The sequence below is a fragment of the Eremomyces bilateralis genome (genome assembly GCF_010015585.1).
Source record: "Eremomyces bilateralis CBS 781.70 unplaced genomic scaffold P152scaffold_12, whole genome shotgun sequence".
In the NCBI taxonomy this organism is placed as follows: Eukaryota; Fungi; Ascomycota; class Dothideomycetes; order Eremomycetales; family Eremomycetaceae; genus Eremomyces; species Eremomyces bilateralis.
This window is the reverse complement of record NW_022985078.1, coordinates 339623-358352: the sequence shown is the minus strand read 5'-3', so window position 1 is coordinate 358352 and position 18730 is coordinate 339623. Positions and strand designations below refer to the sequence as shown.

Here is an 18730-nt window from a genome sequence, read left to right as displayed (position 1 = left end):
AGTTGAGTATCAGAATTGGTGCCTCAGCCTTGTGATTTAAGGCAGAAACTTATCCCTATCCGAATCGCTCTCCTGGTCGAGCACCAGCAGTTAAAACTTCACATCAACTTGTATCAAGGTGTGCGGTGCAAATCATGGACCGTTGGAGAATGTTCATTTACCCCAAATCATCTGGGGCTGCTCATTTTTTACCTCGTCATCGCCCAAACTATGTACGTCCTGCTTCGTAGCGCGATCTCGAATACTACAAACTAGACTCCTTCTCTAACCTACTACACCAGCAATATGGGGTATTGGTGAAATTAACTAAAAAGAACCGAACACCAGCCAATTATCCCTCGTAATGTCATGTTGTTGGCCAACCCCAAGAACCCAGCGTTTGATTCTGTTCGTCATTCTCCCATTCAAAGTCCGTGAGACCAAACGCATCCTCGGCCATCGGAACCGCCGTGTCCCACATCATATTATCCCACACTCCGTTAAAGGACATGTCGATCGAATCGGAATAGTCAATGGGCTGGCCCTGCATCGGCTGGTGATGCCGGCCGGCCAGCGGCGCTTGCATCATCACGTTCGACATCAAATTCGGTCGCATCTGTGCCCCGTTTATGTTGGGCTGCATCTGGTTGGCTTGGATGAATCTCTGAAGCCGTGCGCCGCCTTCATGGTACTCAGGCGCCAGAGCTAGTGGCTCAGGAGGCCGCGGCTCGAGCTTGACGGATTTCACGGATCTCGCTAGAGACAGATCGTGTGGGCTCATCGAGCCATCGGCAGATGTGCCACTTGTAGAGAGGTAATAGTCGCCGCTATCCTGACTTTCCGTGCGGATTTTCCCCAGTCGGTTCTTCCCTCGAGCCTGGGATTGACGCTGAGGATCTTCGTTGACCTTCTGCTGGGCGGCCTTTTGGTGCTTTTCTGCCTCGCGCTGCTCGATTGTGGCTTTGGCGGCTTCGAGAAGCCCACTAATGGTGAAGAAGGAATTTTTCGCCGCCACTGAGTAATGCTTCATACGTTCAAATATAGAGAGCGCAGTGGCGATGGACGCATGCCACTTCTGCTTTTCCTCTACCGGCGCATCGTCCGTGAACAAGGAAATCAAAGGGACAAAAGCCGCCTGATAGGCTAGCCACTGTGTCGGGAGCGTTAGCAAGATGGACAATGACAAGAAGCCGGCAGGTTTGGGAACGTACAACACCATTCCAGCCCGATATGAGCTCTTCCTTAATCCCAGCGCTGATATCCTCGATCGTCTGTTCTGCAGCCTGCCTACATTTTTTCACGGCTATCTTTTCCTCCGCGGTCATATTTGCTGGCGACGTTCGTTTCAACGCCGTTGATAATAAGAACGGGCGGTGGAGGACGATTCGGAGGTTCTGAAACCTCCAGTTCATTACAGTTCGTGGCGTCCGCAGGTATGAGGGTATTGTTTCCTCTTTATCTGTTGTGAGCATCGATGGAAGCTCCTCGTACCAGCGCACGAGATCTTGGTCAAATTGTAGTAGCTCTTCGAACGGAAGAAGAGGAGTCGTGGCGAGACGATCCTGGATCTTGAGACTAATCTTGCAAAAGGGGGCGTTGTGAATCAGCGGAAGCGTCTTTAGGGATTCCGGGTCATTGGGGTCGAGTGTCTGTTCCACGGTCAGTAATGGATAGTGCTGGGGTCTGGAAACGAAAAAGTACCTGGTGCGGAGCCTCCCCGGGCTCGCGAACAGTAATCGCAGGGCTTGTTCCTATAGACGGTCGGCCGGACGTCGTTGTCGCCCAGGCTTCTAAACAGTACAAGCTCCACCAAGCCCTGCGTCTCATCTCTGCGAGGCGTGAATCCACTTTACTGCCTTGATGTACTGGTATATTGCTCCCATCGGCGCCGTTCGCCGTGCTGGTGGGCCTCTCTCCGGGGTACTCGCGATGCAGTCCTAGCGAGCATGCTATGCTGAGAGCAGCCTGCAGGATGGCGTGTGCCTCGTTCGGTCGGTTTAAATAGTGCACGTAATAGCCGCCCATCATGCCTAGAGTTTGGAGCCGCTCGAAGCTGCCTGGCAACATGTGTTCCATGTTGAGATACTCTCTCGTGCGTCGAAAATAGTTGAGGTGTGCCACATTTTCGGATGTACCAGCAGCGAGCGACCCGAGAGCGAAGACCATATTGAGTAGACCCATCCATGACCCATCAGATCGCTCGTGGAGCATATAGGTCTTCCTGAAAGCTTTCTCATCAAGCATCGGGAAGAACGGGTGAACATGTTCGAAGTAGCTGGCTAGCAATCGCTGGCCCTCCGCCAGTGGTGGTAAGCCGTTCAGGTCATCAGTCTCTAGGGGCGGAGAGCTTGCCCTACTCGGCTGAGCTGTGTCGGTAGAGACAAGAGTCGTGAATATTCGAGCGTTTGGGGCGGTTTTCATAATCACCTTCATTGCCGCAGTGATAGATGAGATGCCCACGTATGACGAATGTCGGTCCGACATGGACAGGCCGTTGACATCATCCGATATGCTCTGGAGCTTCGTTATGGGCTCAATGGACTTGATTAGGTCTTCGCCATCGTGGTCCGCTGCTTGTTCCAAGGTATCCAGGCTGTCCGTTCCGTCGGACCTGCTCTGCGTCTGTATTCGCTGGTTGTGCGGCTCGCCCGTGGCTGGGGATGAGGTGGATGATGTTGGAAGAGATAATGCAAGGGACAAAAGGTCTTCGCGGGGCAAGGACGACAACGACTCGATCGTTTTTGAAGGGAATAGCCGTGATATCACCGTTTGATATTGGTCGATCGTCGATGACAGCTTCTCGACCAACCTGTGTCGCATGTCAGACATCGCCGGAGAAAAGTATTGGGCTGGTCATACTTTCGTGAGGGCACCACTCGCTGCGTGGGCTTGGAGTAGCTACAAGCCCCCGGATGCTGATACCACTGGCATTGACTGCATGGTTTGGTGCCATCGCACCGAATCTTTCTTCTTCGACATTCAACGCAAGCGTTGCTGGTTGATATCCTTCGTGAACCGGTTGGTCGCGTCGTCTTCAATCCATCCGTAAGCTCGCCGGATCCTGGACCCCGAGCGACTGAAGAGGTTTGAAAGACGTGATACATGAGCCCTAGCTCACGACGCGTACGTCGGATAATCGACTCATTCGTATAACAGTACCGTTGGCGACTTGCAAACCAGACACATATTCTGTGGCGTTGCGAGGTCCAACGACATAAGGTCGAGACAGCTTTTGGAAGTTAACAAGGAGACATCCGAGATGCATCATCGAGATTCAAGATGCACCCCAGATTCGCAGCTATATCATAATTCTTTCCCCAAGCCCTGTTATTCCCATCAACAGGTTGCAACCCCTTGGAATAGGTCTAAGTTTCCCGAGAATCAGCCATAACCCATGTTTCCCATTGAGTTAATACGGAAGGGTTGCTGGCAATAGCCTGGCATATCCCCAGACGCCTAGGCGGCTAGGCTCTTGGGGAGGTGCAGGGTGCCAATGTCGGCGCCAGACTGTCAGGTCAAGTGGACGAACATTTGAACATTGACCCCATGACTAGGGCGTTTCATTAGGAATGGGGATGTGTCGGGGCTGAGATCCGCCCTGTTTGATCAAGGCTGCAAGCCCTAAGGTCACAACCCGCAACTCACAGCCGGAAGTCGGAATCAGAAATCAGGGCACAGTCAGGGTAACCGATGGCCACCAATAACAACCTCCCCACAACCTCCCCCACAAACCCGCCCTCATTCGGAGTGGTTCGGCTCAAGCGGGGTAATATGTACTTGCTGAGCTGCCTCATGTTCATTCATATTCGTTAAGGATACTTTGAGACATGTCGAGTTGTCCACTGCCCCCTAGCACTCTGACGGCTGGTGGCGTTGAATGATAACGCCTTCCGAGTTCCGGGGCAGAGAAGATCGGGGTTTGTTCCAGAAGGGCTGCAGAAGTAGCTTAGAGAAGACGGTAGTTTCGGCGTGCTAGGAGGACCCACGTGCAGCAAAAGTTAATTTAGCCGCCATCGCGATGGTGCCTGTGCACATCCCCAACATCACTATAGTAGGGAGTTAGGACTGACTGTCCGACTCGTAACCTGTACGCTCTGTATGATTGGTCTGAACTCTGAAACGAAGTGAAGAGATCTGGTTCAGGTATTGAACTGTGCGCTACGGTCGATGGAAAGTTCATGCAAAGATTTAGTAATTAAGTCTTCCCGGTATTCCGAAGCTTTGAGGCCCTACATAGCAAAATAAAGTGGCTAGGCTTTAAGACGCTCATCCGGGTCCAAGCCCGTCCAACTGCCGCTCATGAGTCAACAATTGACACTGGTTTGATCGACTCTGTTCACAGACGATGGAATCCAGGAACGCCTGGCATCAGCACTCAATTGGAACCACCAGGAGTTCTGCCGTTGGTGATGAGATGGATTGCAGGGATGCTCCATAAAATCCCTAGATTGAAGTTGATGAAGATTCGGTCTTCCACCTACGCAGGACATATTGGTTTCATATCTACTCCATCTATATGGAAAACCGTGAAACAGATGACTTCTCTTGAGCTGCGCCGCGCAAGAGACTATCCATGCCTTCGATTTGATTGCACAGGTTCCAGAGGACATGTTGCTGAGATTAATTGACCATCTCGTGGGGCCGACTGGCATTGCTCGAGCAACGCCCGGTTACGATTTCCATTCCTCAAAAGCCTTGGGGAACTCAATTTGGTCGAGCATTGCAAGAGCGAAGGGAAAGGACCTTATAGATTGATTTCGGGAAAACAGTATATGAATTATCCGTTCTAGTCTTGTGGATCGGATTCGAAAGGGCCTAAATGAACAGAAAACTATCGGTGTGTCAAATGCTGATTATTAACTCAAGCCGAGCAGAACTTCTCTTGAAAGTGTTGCGGTCAAAGAGTGAAAAATCCAATCTAGCGACATCGATCCAAGTGCGATGGCCTGGACGTGCGTCACAGCAGGATGCAGGAGCATGATTAGCCGGCCTGCGGAATATGCACTTCTGAGCACTGATCCACGTCTGGGCTCAGTACCAGGAGCACATGTTACGGTTCTCCAAGGTAACGCCACCGCAGCGGGGGATCATCTTCGTTGATTCCAGATACTCGAATGGCCTGTTCGTCCCCTGGTACCAGATCGATTGCGCTGTCTTCGACAAGAACGCCCTCCCGTTCTTCGAAAACCAGGCCTTTGGTGGGCCTCTGTGCTCGGACGCTCAACAGTCGTGAAGATTCAGATATCGTTTCGCTCACCTCGACTCCCCGGTCTGCGAAATCAAGGTACTTTAGTGGTTGAGGCCAGTCCACGTCTCGCGAGACGATTTGTCCATCGATGCGGATTCGAGCGGCCAAAACGTGTGGTTCTTCCTCGGTATTGTCGATAGTCCCTGTTAGAATATCAGTCGTCCCGTTCGGGACCACTTCGACTTCTTTCACAACGGCCGGTTTGATGTCTTTGCCAGTCGCAATTGAGATGAAACGTAGCTCCACAGTCGCGGCCGTGGCATTCGGTAGACTGCTAGCTACCCACAGTTCATAGTCGCTGGTTTTGGCCGGCCTCGCATGCACTACGCTCCAGTCGTGGTGAGCACGCTTCACTGCCACGGCGATTGGAGCCAGAACTCGTCTCATCGCATAATATGCTGGTTTCATCCGCACGAAGTAGTCCCCAATTGACCACGAGGTCACCGGCCAGCAATCATTCAGTTGCCATACCAATGCTCCCCCACAGAAGCGTTTCTTGCCCCATTGTTGTCGCCAGCCTCGGTAGCCAAACATCAAAGCTTCTGCTTGTGAGAGCTGTGTGAGATGGATGAAGCCCTAAGACATGTCAGTCATATGCATCGTCAGACTTTGCTATTCCATGCACAATCGTACCTCGAGATCAGTCCTGGTGCGAAAATTCTCGACAAGGTATGTGGCAATCCGTCGTTCGTGACCATCGGCCTTGTTGTGGAAGTCCAAGGTGTGTGACTGTGGGTAAAGTTCGGATTCATCTCTGCAATAGTACTTGATTGTCTCGATATGGGGAAATGCCTCCATGCCGAATTCGCTGTTAAAGCGGCCACCAAGCTTGTCAAATATCTGATACTTCTCTTGTGTGCCATGCCATACTATGAAGATATTAGTATATCCAAGCGAAATTTGTGGGAACCTCTCATCCCTCACCGTTCCACTGATGCATGTCGCCAACGGTCGTATCAAACGTCGGCAACCCATCACCCCATGGACTTCCTGGGTGGTATGCGATATGAGGACACTTGTCCTCCACAACTTCGGGGAGGATCTATTCAACATCGCGAGCATTAGGGAGATGCAAAGTTTGGCCATTTCTGTCAGCAGACACACCTTTTCGTATATATATCGGGCCGGGAAATCAGTCTTCAGCCAGCTTTCCGGATCTTTATCTTCGAACTGATAGGTCAAATGGAACTGCTCCTGGACCTGATAGTCCTCATTGTTCCCAGCATAGAGGACAATGGACGGATGGTGCCGTAACCTGGTTAGGTTCTCTGCGCATTCTACCCTGATGGATTCGCAAATCTCTGGGAAGGCAGGGTAATTACCACAGGCAAACATGAAGTCGTGCCAGATCAAGATCCCGAGTTCGTCGCATATATCGTAGAAGATATCTTCTTCCCATATGCCCCCACCCCAGATCCTATACCACGATTAGACACTGAAATACTAGGTCCTTTGCCACGCACCTAATCATCGTTTGGTATCCGCGGACCATCATTGACAACCACTTTCTGTATCGGTGTTCCGATATCCTAGGGGTGAAGCTGTCCGCAGGAATCCAATTCGATCCGCCACAGAACACATCCACGCCATTGATCCTGAAGAAGAAGCTCTTTCCAATGTCATCTGGCTGCTGGACGAGTTCTGCCTTTCGGAATGCTGTTCTTTTCTTGGTTGAGTGGATGACATCGTCTCCTTCGTACAAAGTGGCCTCCACATCATATAAAGGCTGATCGCCATAGCCATGAGGATACCATAGCAGAACGTTTGGTATAGAGAACTCTTGCTTTGCGTTACGTTGCTCATCAACAATAGCGTCGATGGTGATGACTGTACTATCCCTGATTCTGATCTTGAAGTTGACCCTGTCGCCTTTTAGGCCTTCGATTGGTGCAGACACCGTACCGCGGACTTCGCCCAAGGATTCCGGAAAGTCATAGTCGATTCTCAAGCTTGAAATACGGGACTCGTACAGCTCCAGGCGGACCGGTCTCCAAGGCCCGCATGGTGAGAGCATTGGGCCCCAGTCCCAACCCCTGAACTGTAGTAAGCATCTGAGATTTCTTTAGATTTCAAGACCTACCAGTGGTACTGCGCTTTTCTGACCGCTAGACGGGCCATATCACCGTTGAACCCCACCCACTTGTGTTCTGGATATTTTGCTTTGATTTCTTGTGCTTTCACCATCGCTGGTTCAAAATCAATCTCAAGAATGTTCTCAGTTCCATGCTGAATCTGCTTCGTCACATCCAAACGATGAGGGATGAACATGTTGTCCGATTTGAGAAGGACATTGCCGTTCAGTTTTACTGTTGCAAAGGTGTCCAGGCCATCGAATGCAAGACATGCCGTGGCCCCTTTTTTGAGGGGCTCTATCTTCGGTATCGAAGTCCTGTATGTCCATGATGCGTCATTGACCCATTCACAAGACAATTCATTGAAACCAATGAAAGGGTCTGGGATCCTATTTATTTGACGGTCAGTGACTAAATCATCCCCCAGAGAAAGATACTTACTTCTCATGGGCTATGAGATCCAAGTGGACATTGGTTGGGACTCGCTCAACAGGTAGCCATTGAGAGTCTACAGTATCAGATGTCTGCTTGAACTCCCAGCCTTTCGAAAGCTCGTATGTTTGTACTGTTCCGGTCATTGTACCTTCGGTGTGATCCTGGAGCAAACTCCGAACGGAACACTGATGGCATCGGCATTTCATGGCGGAAGGATGGCTGACTTTATATTCGGTTAGGGATCCTGTCAGTCCCACTATTACCCTTGCGAATTGCACAAGGCCGGACAGAAGTTTGTCATGTTGTGTTGGCCTTGGTGATTGTTTTGGCTGTTGATTCTGGTGAGATGCTGCAGATTGGAAAGATACAACTAACCGAATACAGAAGTCTGGGCCGTCATCCGTGTAATTGAGGTCTTAGCGATCAATTTCGAATTACCTGGTAGACGATCCCAAATCTCTTTGTGGCCAGGATAATAGCACAGAATATTGTTCCCTTGACTGGTGTCTCTCTTGGCTCATGGATAGTGAAATCGGTCGGAGCACCATCGTATGCTCATTCAGGCTACGGACGTTGATGTCCGATCAAAATCCGGTTAAAGCAACGGCGGAAGCTATTAAGGCGGCTTACTTTGACGTTACGGTAGCTAAGGATACTAGGGATGGATCGCGGCTATCCGTTTAACACATCGAATGACGAATATCCGCAATAGCATCCATCATCCATGAACAAAGGGCACAGTCGGCCCACAAACCAGGTAGGAGGACACAGCCGAGCACGCCAATGGGGTCGGATCTTAGCCGACGCCGTTAGTAGGCTGGAAGGGTAGGCTGCACAAAATATTTGGTGCATGGCTTCACAACCTGATTGCTAGAACGTGGAATCCCATGCCGACAGGTTGAGGGCTAAATATGCAGCACGTATTCGGGATCGTGGGGCGTGGAGGGGGTAACCAGATTTAGTTTCCTCAACGGTGACAGGATAATTCTTGGTTAGCTACAGTATCATATATGATGAATATTTGTATACTCAGATCGAGTATCGTGAACCGGCCACATCGCTCAACCACCTCCGTTTACCGTATATGGTGGACAACCGAAGTTGACGTCACAGGTATTCGAAGCTGGAGACGACGGACGCACTATATCGGATGGTCAACAAGATCCTTCTGGTGTTTATGAAGTATGATACCGAGAAAAGATGCAAAGAAACATCGCTAGGGCGCGTAACGTAAGATTGACTTCTAAGTAGACATTGTTAAGTTGGTCACGGTTACTGCTGTCCCGAATCCGAATGCGATATCCCGCCTGTATCCACCTGCACGGCTGCACCCCCCGCGTGCTTCTCCATCACGATTCCTGCCGCGGTTTCGGTTGACTACATGATGTGCGATTGGATCTCCAAGACGAGGTAACAATCTCACCATGGCCTACAATAGAAAGATCATCGTGGGTACTGGGAACCGATAAATAAAATCACGAAGGCTCTATCCGTACTTCTCAAGGAATGAAGTCTCTCTGTGGCTTAAAATCGAGGGCGATTAGGACTGAAGGTTGAGCTACGGAATACAAACCAATAGTGATGTAGTATAATCTTAGGGGTTTCGGAGCCTAATTCTAGTAGCACCGGCATTACTATCTTCGCCTTCGTTGGTGCGATTGGACATGGGTCCTAGGATATCCTTAAAAGGAATGCGGACAAGGTGTTCCGAATCCAATCCGGATATGAATTATTCCGAGTACTGTCTGTAATACACCACGCTCCAAGCAACCGGAGTGATATTGATACGGTAGGGCACCACATCGAAATCGAAATGAAAGTGATTCATCATTCGCCTCGCCGTAGGAGGCTGTGAGTAGTCACCACCAAACACTGAAGACACTCTGAAATGTATTTCCATTTTTCGGGCAGCACGGGAGTCCATCTGGACCCAATGAGCCACAGGGGATATTGCGACTAAATTACACGTAGTCAGGTCCAAGATGACCTAGGCTAATGACTGAATCCTACCAACATAAACGCCGCAACTGCAGTCATATATCCCACTTTGATCTGCTGTTGACGAAATATACAATCTGAGAGACGTCGTCTTTGATGATTTGCATGTGACTCCCGAGATAGAATATTGCGTTCTCGTTCTACAAGAGGAAGAATGCTCCGATACCAGCAAGTGCAAGTCCGAGAAAGCCTCGGGATGGAGCGTCCACCGTAGACGCGGCACCAGTAGATTGAAGCGGTCCGCCGGCCTGAGTGGGATTGTTGGTCGTGCCGGAAGGACTCTGTCCAGTGCTTCCTGCACCTCCGGCTTGGCCGGTCGAGCCGCCAGACGCCTGGCCAGGGGACACATTCTGAGGCGCAGCTTTGGCTTTCTCAACGAAGGCGGCCAAAGTATTTCCCGTCGCAGGGCTGTGAAGTGCGAATTAGTGGAGGACCGCATGGGATCGACGGAGGAAACCTACGGGTTCACAGCACCAACCATGCCGCCTTGGCAATGCTTTCCCTGAGAGCAGTAAAACCAGATGGGCTTGGTATCCGTGACTGGGATGGTATACACCAGCTTTCCTTGTTCGGTTGTGGGCATGAAACCCGAGTAAAAGGCGCTGGTGGTGTTCTGTACCGACTGCTGAAGCGGGATGCATGGGTTGGCAAAGTTAGATTGGGCAACCGAGTGATTCTGTCTAAGGTTAGTATGGAGGATAAATGGGCGTCTCGAAGAGCAATGAGTTTACCTTTGGCCAGAACTGGAACTGCACCAGGTCGCCGGGATTGGCTTTGATCTCATTCGGGGAGAAGGTGAGTTCGCCATTTGCACCTCCGGCCTGCACAACGTGGACCATCATGCTCTGTTGTTGCCGTTTGAAATATGTTCGGCGGCCTAGGGCGGTTCCTGCCAGCAGGAGAGTGGATGTAAGAAGAGTCGAGAAATGCATGATTATTGCAGATGGACTCGAAGGATAAAGATAATGTAGAAAGTTATTAAAATACAGCGACTCGCGCTTGAGAATGGATATGACCAAGAGAAGGACAAATACAAAAAGATGGAATGAAAGCTGATAGGAAAGGTTCAACAGGCCAAATTGTGTGAGTGCCAGAAACGATGTTTCGAGGGCGATTCCAAGTTTTATATGTCTACACCGGAGATTGCAGAGGACCAAGGTTTGGATCACTGTGCTATTGCCCAGCAAAAGACTCACGGAGTCCAGACTCACTAGCAGTATCTGCGACGGAATCACAAAAGGGGATGCCTCAGACATTGCTGAAATCAGGATATCGAAACACAGGCTGAAGCAGTTGAGCGGGTCGCTTGTCTTCAGGACTCAGCCACACGATGACGAACCGTACCTTTCTAATTTAGAAACCAAATCGAGGAGATTCTTGCTAAGATTAGTTCCAAAGATGCGTTGGAGTGGGAGGAAGCAGGTGTGTGGTGATGTCAAGGAGGTGGAATGGCGCGATGTGCGGCGGTTGCGGTTTGATATGCGTCGGAACTGGGCGACTCCGCGTTTGAGCCTCAAGACCCTGGCTCCGACCGTCTGTTGGCAGCAACCCATCATTTCGCGATTAACTTAGGCTTAACCAATTTCTTATTTTGGAATTCTGACTTTATGCGTTAATTTTAACCAGCAATAGGCTCAAGTGCTCCAGTATCGCTTCAATATTGGGCAAAATAGCTGGCGGTCGCCCAATTCCACAGTGTAGGACGTGGGACGGGCACGACGCCCGACTGCACCTTTAGATCCCTTGATGGTCTCTCCAGACCAAGGAGCCCCCTCATCAGAGGTAACGGATGGAGTATTGTACATAACCACTGCCCGTCATGGCACCTGGGAGGAACTGTGCGACTTGGTGGGGGGTCGCACAACTGGCTGTATTCCCATCAAGATGAATTTGTACGAAATATTGTGCGTACACGCCTTTGCGTTCTCGTGTCGTCGTAAATCGTTGCACATTGTTAGGAAGGAATGAAAAGAGTTCAGAAGTCAAGTAGCAGTTGTGGCGCAAGTTTCTCGAGATCTTCGACCTGTTTTGATCAGCAATGTACCACGGCATAACAGGTGAAAAACCAGAACTTACCTGCAGAAACCCATCGCCACCAAAGCCGTCTTCGGCAGAGTCCTTTCTCTCTTGCGCTGCTCTAGCCATGGCTTCTCTGACGAATGTCTCGATATACTTCGACGTGGTTGTCAAAGCTTCCTTGCCAATCTTCATGTTTTTATCCTCGAAGCCTTCGTAGATGAGTCTGGCAAGGAGTTTCAGTGGAATTGGAGGAGGACCGCCTTCAAGGTGTACAGGGCCTGTCGGTGTCTCCCTGGCCGTTGTCTCGGCCGTGTTTTGCTGCGGTGTGTTGGTCTCTTCGTTTTCGTCGTCGTCGTCATCCAGCTCTATGTCCAGATCCAGCAAACTTGTGTTCCTGGCCATGGGAGCTAAACTCGAACGTGCACTTGAGAAACCAGGCAACCCATTGCTGTCGCGAGATTGGCGTCCTTGTCCTTGTCCAGGTGCCTTTGTAGAAGTTCTTGCGGATCTACTGGCATCGCTCACTCTTGAAGGCGGTTTGAAAGGTGCTGGACCTTTTCGAGTAGTATTTTTAGCTGAAGACATTGCATAGAAGGTTGGAACAACGGCCTGAACAGACGGGACTGCCAGTAAATGGTCAGGTCGATGGCAAATGTAATCCAGTCATCGATATCGACGATATCAACGGAAGCTCAGTGCTCAGCACCAGACGCGATCTGATCTTCGCGTTCCTACTTCCCTCAAAAGTGGGACATCGCGTTTTCACGTGACAAGAAATTTCATCGGACATCACTGGCGACTTGGGTTGGTCTACAGAATAAAGTTTTCGAACACTAAGATTCGCTGACGATCACGCTTAACAACGACTGTATCGGCGAGATAGAATGGCTTCCGCATTCTATTCGAGGTATATTCCGCCGAAGAAAGGCACAACAACAGGTGCCTCCGGTTTGACCGCTCCCTCGCCAAACCCCGATCCGGCTCCAAAAGCTCCTCCTCCGGACGAAGGAAATAAACCGAAGAAAAAGCCAAAGAAAGCCAAAGAACTCGAGCTTGATACAAAGAAGAAGAGCAAGGATCTTAGCCACAATGACCTCGAGGATAACTCGGTATTTCAAGAAAAAGTCCAAGGCGTGGATGTCGACAGCAAGAAGACCGAATTGCCAAAGGTGACGAAGAGTAAAGGCTCCAAGCGCAAAAGAACTGAGGAGGAACATGAACACGAGTCGACTCAGGAGTTACAAAGGCACAAAAGGTTACTCCAGAAGTACCAGCGTTCATCAGCACACACCGCACCGACAGAAACAATACAACCTGCACAACCTGTGGAGGAGGATGTTCCTCTACAACTGGAGCGAGAGCCCCAAGGTACGGTCTCTTATACAAGCAAGTGCGCATTCAACTAATACACCGCAAAGGAATACAGCCATTACCACAGCCTGAACCAGAGCCCGAACCAAAATTTAACCCCACATTTTCTTCATTGCCCTCATGGCTTGCTAAGCCTGTACACGTATCGTCCTCGACACGACTCCCGTTCACCGACTTAAACATCGATCCGAAATTGACAGAGCGGCTTGAGACAAAGGGCTTCAAACATGCTTTTGCTGTACAAGCCGCTGTCCTACCATTGATTCTACCTGGACCGGAGAGATGGATTGGAGACCTGTGCGTTTCCGCAGCCACGGGCTCGGGAAAGACACTGTCATATGTCCTTCCGATCGTCGAGTCTCTGAAGGGTCGACACGCTCCCAGTCTTCGAGCCGTTATTGTTGTTCCCACAAGAGAACTTGTCAGTCAGGTTCGGGAGGTCTGCGAATTATGCGCGACCGGTACTGGCGTGCAAGTGGGAATCGCGGTTGGGAGTCAGTCTCTAGCCACAGAACAAGAAAGTTTGATAGAGATTGACCGAATCTTCGATCCGAAAGCTGCAGAATTACTGGAAGCGAAAGCCAACAAGATCTATCAGAAAGGACTGGAAGACTATAGCCCTGAGCTGGAGACCTTCCTGGGCATGATTCCCGGCCATGTTCCATCGTACGTGTCCAAAGTCGACATCCTGATATGCACTCCGGGGCGACTTGTGGACCACATCAAGTCTACTACAGGGTTCTCACTAGACCAGGTTGAATGGCTAGTGATTGACGAAGCGGACCGCCTCCTGGATGACAGTTTCCAAGAATGGGTTGATACGATTAATAACAGCCTATACAAAGAACGGGCATTCGACAGATTGCCCCTCTCCGATCAGATGAGGGTCATTATTGGTGAACCTCCTAGTCAAAAAGCGATCAGAAAGGTCATACTGAGTGCCACGATGACCCGAGATCTTGAGAAGCTCAGTACACTGAAGCTGAGAAGACCAAAATTTGTCTCCGTCGGTCTCGAGCAGGGGCAGAATGGCGAGATCAATGGATCGGGGGATCCAGAGGCAACACTTGCCCTCCCTTCAACCCTGAACGAATGGGTTGTACCTGTTGAGGATCCCTCAGAGAAGCCACTGTACCTCATTAGTCTGTTGAAAGACAGGTTATTGGGTGCCCTCGACCGACCTAGAGTTGATTTAGATGCTTCCAATGAAGCCACGGATTTATCGAGTGACGAATCTAGTTCGGACTCGGACAGCGATAGCACATCATCAGACTCATCTAGTTCGGACTCTGACAGCGACAGCACATCATCAGACTCATCTAACAGTTCGGACTCTGACTCTTACTCGTCGGACTCCAGCGACGACTCGGAAGCATCTCGGAAGAATGTGAAAGATGCCATCAGCAGCAGGACACACGGTCCCACTGTCTTGATATTCGTCAGCAGCAACGAGAACACCACCCGCCTTTTCCATCTCATCTCGTCGATCGAACCATCCTTGGCGTCAAGCATCGGGACCCTTACAAAACAAGACGGCTCCGCCGACCGGAAACGAATTCTTGCTGCCTTCAAATCCAAGCGCATCAGCGTCATCATCGCGTCGGATCGTGCCTCTCGCGGTCTTGATCTCCTCGACCTTGACCACGTAATCAACTACGACATTCCACGTAGCCTTGAGAGCTACGTACATCGCGTGGGACGGACGGCGAGAGCTGGGAAGGGCGGCCAAGCGTGGACGCTTGTGACGAATACGGAAGCGGGGTGGTTCTGGAACAACGTTGCAAGGTCCAAGGACATATTGCGCGGCGAGAAGAAGGTTGATCGACAGCGTGTGAAGGAAGAGGATCTTGCTAGAAGACGGGAGTCGTATGCCGATGCATTGGTCAAGCTGGAGGAAGCGGTGACGGGAAAAGGACGGTGATGACTCTGCATGTAGCACAGCATCTTGGCGAAGACGACGATAATGACCACTTCGAGTGAGCGCTGATTCACGTATGCGAGTGCATACCAAGTTGAAGCGGTTTCCGATCAATCAACGACTGCTTGTCGGCAATAATTCCATCTCTCTCCTGTAGTCCTGGTACCCTTTGAAGGCGTGATATGAACGAGATGCCGATTTCACCTCAGTGCCATTTTGTATTAACCAACCCTCGGCATACTCGAAACCACCCGCCGTTTTGTAGTTATTCGCATATTACCCGACGCTCTCCTATCGTTTGTGCGGCGTGCAAGTATCGATGCTTTGAGTGAAGGCCAAATGGGCCCTGAAACTGCCAGGGTGTCCGAAGGGCTTTCTACCAACCCCCCAATTGGCTGGGACATTTTTCAACTTCATCTATCGAGCACATTGCCCAAGAAATCACCCCCTCGTGCCCTACACAGGCTCCTTGCATGTAACTGTTATTTCTGGAGTCGTAATTTCTCTCTGCCTATTCCCGGACCCGGAGGCCAGGCGGGCCGCTCGCAGTTATTGCACATTCGTACCTGTACCTGGGGCACAGCAATGATGTGCGCGTGGGATGCAATATCAAACGTCTCGTCCATGGATCGGCTGAGATGTTGATCTAGTCCTTTCAGTAGACTCCTAAGTGCTACCAATGAGAGCCTTGGTCTACTTCGTTCAGCATGGAGAAGTCGCACCTTCGGGAAGGCGAGGTTCGCACATGGACTGTATTTCTCTGTCTAGCCATTCCATCACTCGCAACGGCGCCTTCAAAGTTCAAACATCTTGGCCTCGCCTAGATTGAGACCATGATAATTGGCTCATGGATAACGATCCTTCCTACTTCCTCTCCTGAAGAATCTGGGGTGACAAGTACGTTGCGACGCGACCTCATCCCACGGCGTCTTCACATGCATTGCGAAGCGATCAAAGAAATTCGAAGAAGCAAAGCCATTGTCATGAATCGATTTAAACATCGTCTTATCAATTTACCGTGAAGTATCTATCTGTGGGCGTCTTCGAGCCTTGAACGGGTTTGAACCAGTGGACATCAACCTGGACACCGGAAAGAGCAGGGATATTCAATTTCGGCGTATTGGTATCCAAGACTTCATTTATTACCGTTGCAATATATTGGATATTCAACTGATCACCATCATTTCGCCGGCCAAACAAATATAATGTTGTACATATCCCACTCGCTTCCGCTGGGCGATTCACACAAGTCTCGCTTTAGCGTTATGCCCGTCAACAACCGACTTGGGAAAGGATTTCATATTTCCCGTCCTTTCCTTTCAACACCCATGTCGTCATCATGGCTTCTTTTCGATCCTTAATCGCTCTGGTCGCTCTGGTGGCGCTGGCCGTGGCGTCACCAGCATACAGGTTGCAGAAGCGGTCGTTCACAGTCCATCAGCAAGCTGCAAAACACCGGACGAGAGTAGGAGTATACGACTTCCGCCGAGCCTACCGCAAGTACAATGTTATTGTACCCGTTGACGTTCAAGAGGCTGTGGCTATGTATCAGAATGGGACAGTCCCGGCCGTTCCTCAAAAAAATGACATTGCCTATCTTTCCCAAGTGCGCATTGGCCAAGATTTGCTTGACTTAGACCTTGACACGGGGTCATCAGATATGTACGTATGGTTCTATCTAATCGCCGGAAGAAGGAAGACTCCCATTGCCAGTAGAGCAGCATGAGCATAATCAAGCCGGTGGTTAACTGGCTGTTTAACTAACTGATTCGTACTGTAGGTGGTGCTTCTCCAATTTGCTGCCGACCGCAGAGCAAGGAAGTCATGCGGTATATCGACCTTCCTCTTCTTCCCAAAAACTCGCAGATCACACATGGAACGTGAAATATGGCGACGGAAGCAGCGCATCCGGTGTGGTGTATCACGATCAAGTAGAAGTGGGAGGAATCGTGGCCCCAAAGCAGGCCGTCGGAGCCGCCACGGAAGTATCGGACATCTTCAAAGAGGACGAAGAAAATGATGGGCTGCTTGGTCTCGGGTTCGGACACATGAATACCATTCGACCCACACCACAACCGACCTTCTTCGAGAACATCCAGGCTCAGTTAACCCGCCCCCTTTTTACCGTGCAACTCCGAAAAGGGGCCCCGGGTGCGTTTGACTTCGGGTACATCAACAGCGCTCGTTACAAAGGCAGTATCCAATACATCAATGCCGACACCCAGAAGGGATATTGGGGACTCGAAGTTCAAGGCGCCCAAATCGGCTCCGCTAGTCCAAGCACTACTTCTTTCTCTGCGATTATCGATACCGGTACCTCACTCACGCTACTCCCTAGCACCGTGGTTTCCGCCTATTGGGCGACCGTGCCAGGCTCTCAGCTTCACGCCCAAGCCGGCGGCTATATCTTCCCATGCGGCACCCAGCTCCCGAATCTCGGACTCGTAGTCCAAGGCCGCCAACACGTCATCGAAGGGAAAATGATGGAATACGCATTCACCGGCACCATCGGGAACCAGCCGCAATGCTTCGGCGGGCTCCAATCGAGCGACGGCTTCCCGTTCACGGTCCTCGGAGACACGTTCCTCAAGAGCATCTTTGTGGTATTCGAAGGGGGAAGCGTCCCGCGAATCGGATTGGCGCAGCAACCTGACGCGCCAGATGCGATTGGTACTGGGGTTTCTCAGGCACCAGCTCCAGGAAGGCCCCGTCCGCAACCCGCCCTGCCCGAATCGAAGCCTGCACCGGAGGCCTCGCCACAGCCCTCACCGCAGCCTGAATCACAGCCTGCACCGGAGGCCTCCCCACAACCTGAACCGCAACCCTCATCAAAGCCTTCACCACAGCCTGAATCGCAGCCTGTACCGGAGGCCTCACCACAGCCTGAACCGCAGCCCTCACCACAGCCTGAACCGCAGCCCTCACCACAGCCTGAACCGCAGCCCTCACCACAGCCTGAACCGCAGCCCTCACCACAGCCTGAACCGCAGCCCTCACCACAGCCTGAACCGCAGCCCATACCTCAGCCCTCACCACAGCCTTCGCTACAACCCTCACCACAGCCGGAGCCGCAACCAGAACCACAACCGGAACCGCAGCCCGAGACGCTGCCCGCACCGCACCCTAAACCGCAACCGCAACCTCAGTATCCACCACAACCCGAAGACCAAGGCCGTCCAGGCCGTCCCAGCGGCGGTTCCAACAACAGCGGGATGTCCGCACTCTCCTGGCTAGGGTCACTGTTCAGCGGCCCGAGCGGCAGAAGAGGGCCCGGCCCCAGTGGCGGTTCCAGAGGCAGTGGCGGCTCAGGGGGCAGAATCGTGTCCGGGCCCGTGGGTAGTTCCGTGAGTTTTGAGGGGAGTGGAGGCTCGGATGGTAGAGTCGTGTCAGGGCCCGCGGGTGGTTCGGGGGTAATTGAGGTGAGTGCTGGCAATAGGGAGCAAGGGGGTGGTGGTGGCGGCGCTGGGGAGTGGGATAAATTCCTGGATCTCTTGATGTCGATGATTGGGAGGGATAGGGAGGGGTGAAGGTGTAGGAGGTTTGGTACGGCGCAATGGATGAAGGGCGGGTCTGTAGGTCCCTTACGGTTCACTAATTCAACGTGTGTATGGCCGGGGGTTCGTGCTTCATGTGTGTCTGCAGTCGCGCAACCCGAACTTTGTCCGCTCCATATTTAGGGCTTGTAGATTG

General features: G+C 51.3%; 6 protein-coding genes across 6 annotated transcripts; 2 read left to right on the top strand and 4 right to left on the bottom strand.

Annotated features, from left to right (window-relative positions):
• Positions 1–140: 140 nt before the first annotated feature.
• P152DRAFT_418407 (uncharacterized protein) lies at positions 141–3083 on the bottom strand (the record flags this gene model as incomplete). The annotated part of the gene is made up of 4 exons (XM_033677105.1): positions 141–1129; positions 1191–1628; positions 1681–2788; positions 2839–3083. The coding sequence occupies 4 exons, from the start codon at positions 3081–3083 to the stop codon at positions 347–349; spliced, it is 2574 nt and encodes an 857-aa protein (XP_033533368.1). The 3' UTR covers positions 141–346.
• Positions 3084–5029: 1946 nt separating this feature from the next.
• P152DRAFT_398485 (putative beta-mannosidase) lies at positions 5030–7877 on the bottom strand (the record flags this gene model as incomplete). Its single annotated transcript, XM_033676466.1, has 7 exons — positions 5030–5803; positions 5861–6096; positions 6152–6269; positions 6332–6644; positions 6691–7260; positions 7308–7688; positions 7741–7877. 7 exons carry the CDS (start codon positions 7875–7877, stop codon positions 5030–5032), a joined length of 2529 nt encoding a protein of 842 aa, XP_033533367.1.
• Positions 7878–9872: 1995 nt separating this feature from the next.
• On the bottom strand, positions 9873–10664 carry P152DRAFT_450008 (Cupredoxin; the record flags this gene model as incomplete). The annotated part of the gene is made up of 3 exons (XM_033678147.1): positions 9873–10140; positions 10194–10408; positions 10464–10664. 3 exons carry the CDS (start codon positions 10662–10664, stop codon positions 9873–9875), a joined length of 684 nt encoding a protein of 227 aa, XP_033533366.1.
• Positions 10665–11707: 1043 nt separating this feature from the next.
• On the bottom strand, positions 11708–12336 carry P152DRAFT_450007 (uncharacterized protein; the record flags this gene model as incomplete). Its single annotated transcript, XM_033678146.1, has 2 exons — positions 11708–11755; positions 11809–12336. The coding sequence occupies 2 exons, from the start codon at positions 12334–12336 to the stop codon at positions 11708–11710; spliced, it is 576 nt and encodes a 191-aa protein (XP_033533365.1).
• Positions 12337–12582: 246 nt separating this feature from the next.
• Positions 12583–15192, top strand: P152DRAFT_437456 (P-loop containing nucleoside triphosphate hydrolase protein). Its single transcript, XM_033677582.1, has 2 exons — positions 12583–13119; positions 13170–15192. The coding sequence occupies exons 1-2, from the start codon at positions 12636–12638 to the stop codon at positions 15041–15043; spliced, it is 2358 nt and encodes a 785-aa protein (XP_033533364.1). The 5' UTR covers positions 12583–12635; the 3' UTR covers positions 15044–15192.
• A 1029-nt stretch (positions 15193–16221) lies between these two features.
• P152DRAFT_49630 (acid protease) lies at positions 16222–18714 on the top strand. The gene is made up of 2 exons (XM_033682254.1): positions 16222–16702; positions 16821–18714. Exons 1-2 carry the CDS (start codon positions 16380–16382, stop codon positions 18565–18567), a joined length of 2070 nt encoding a protein of 689 aa, XP_033533363.1. The 5' UTR covers positions 16222–16379; the 3' UTR covers positions 18568–18714.
• Positions 18715–18730: the final 16 nt, after the last annotated feature.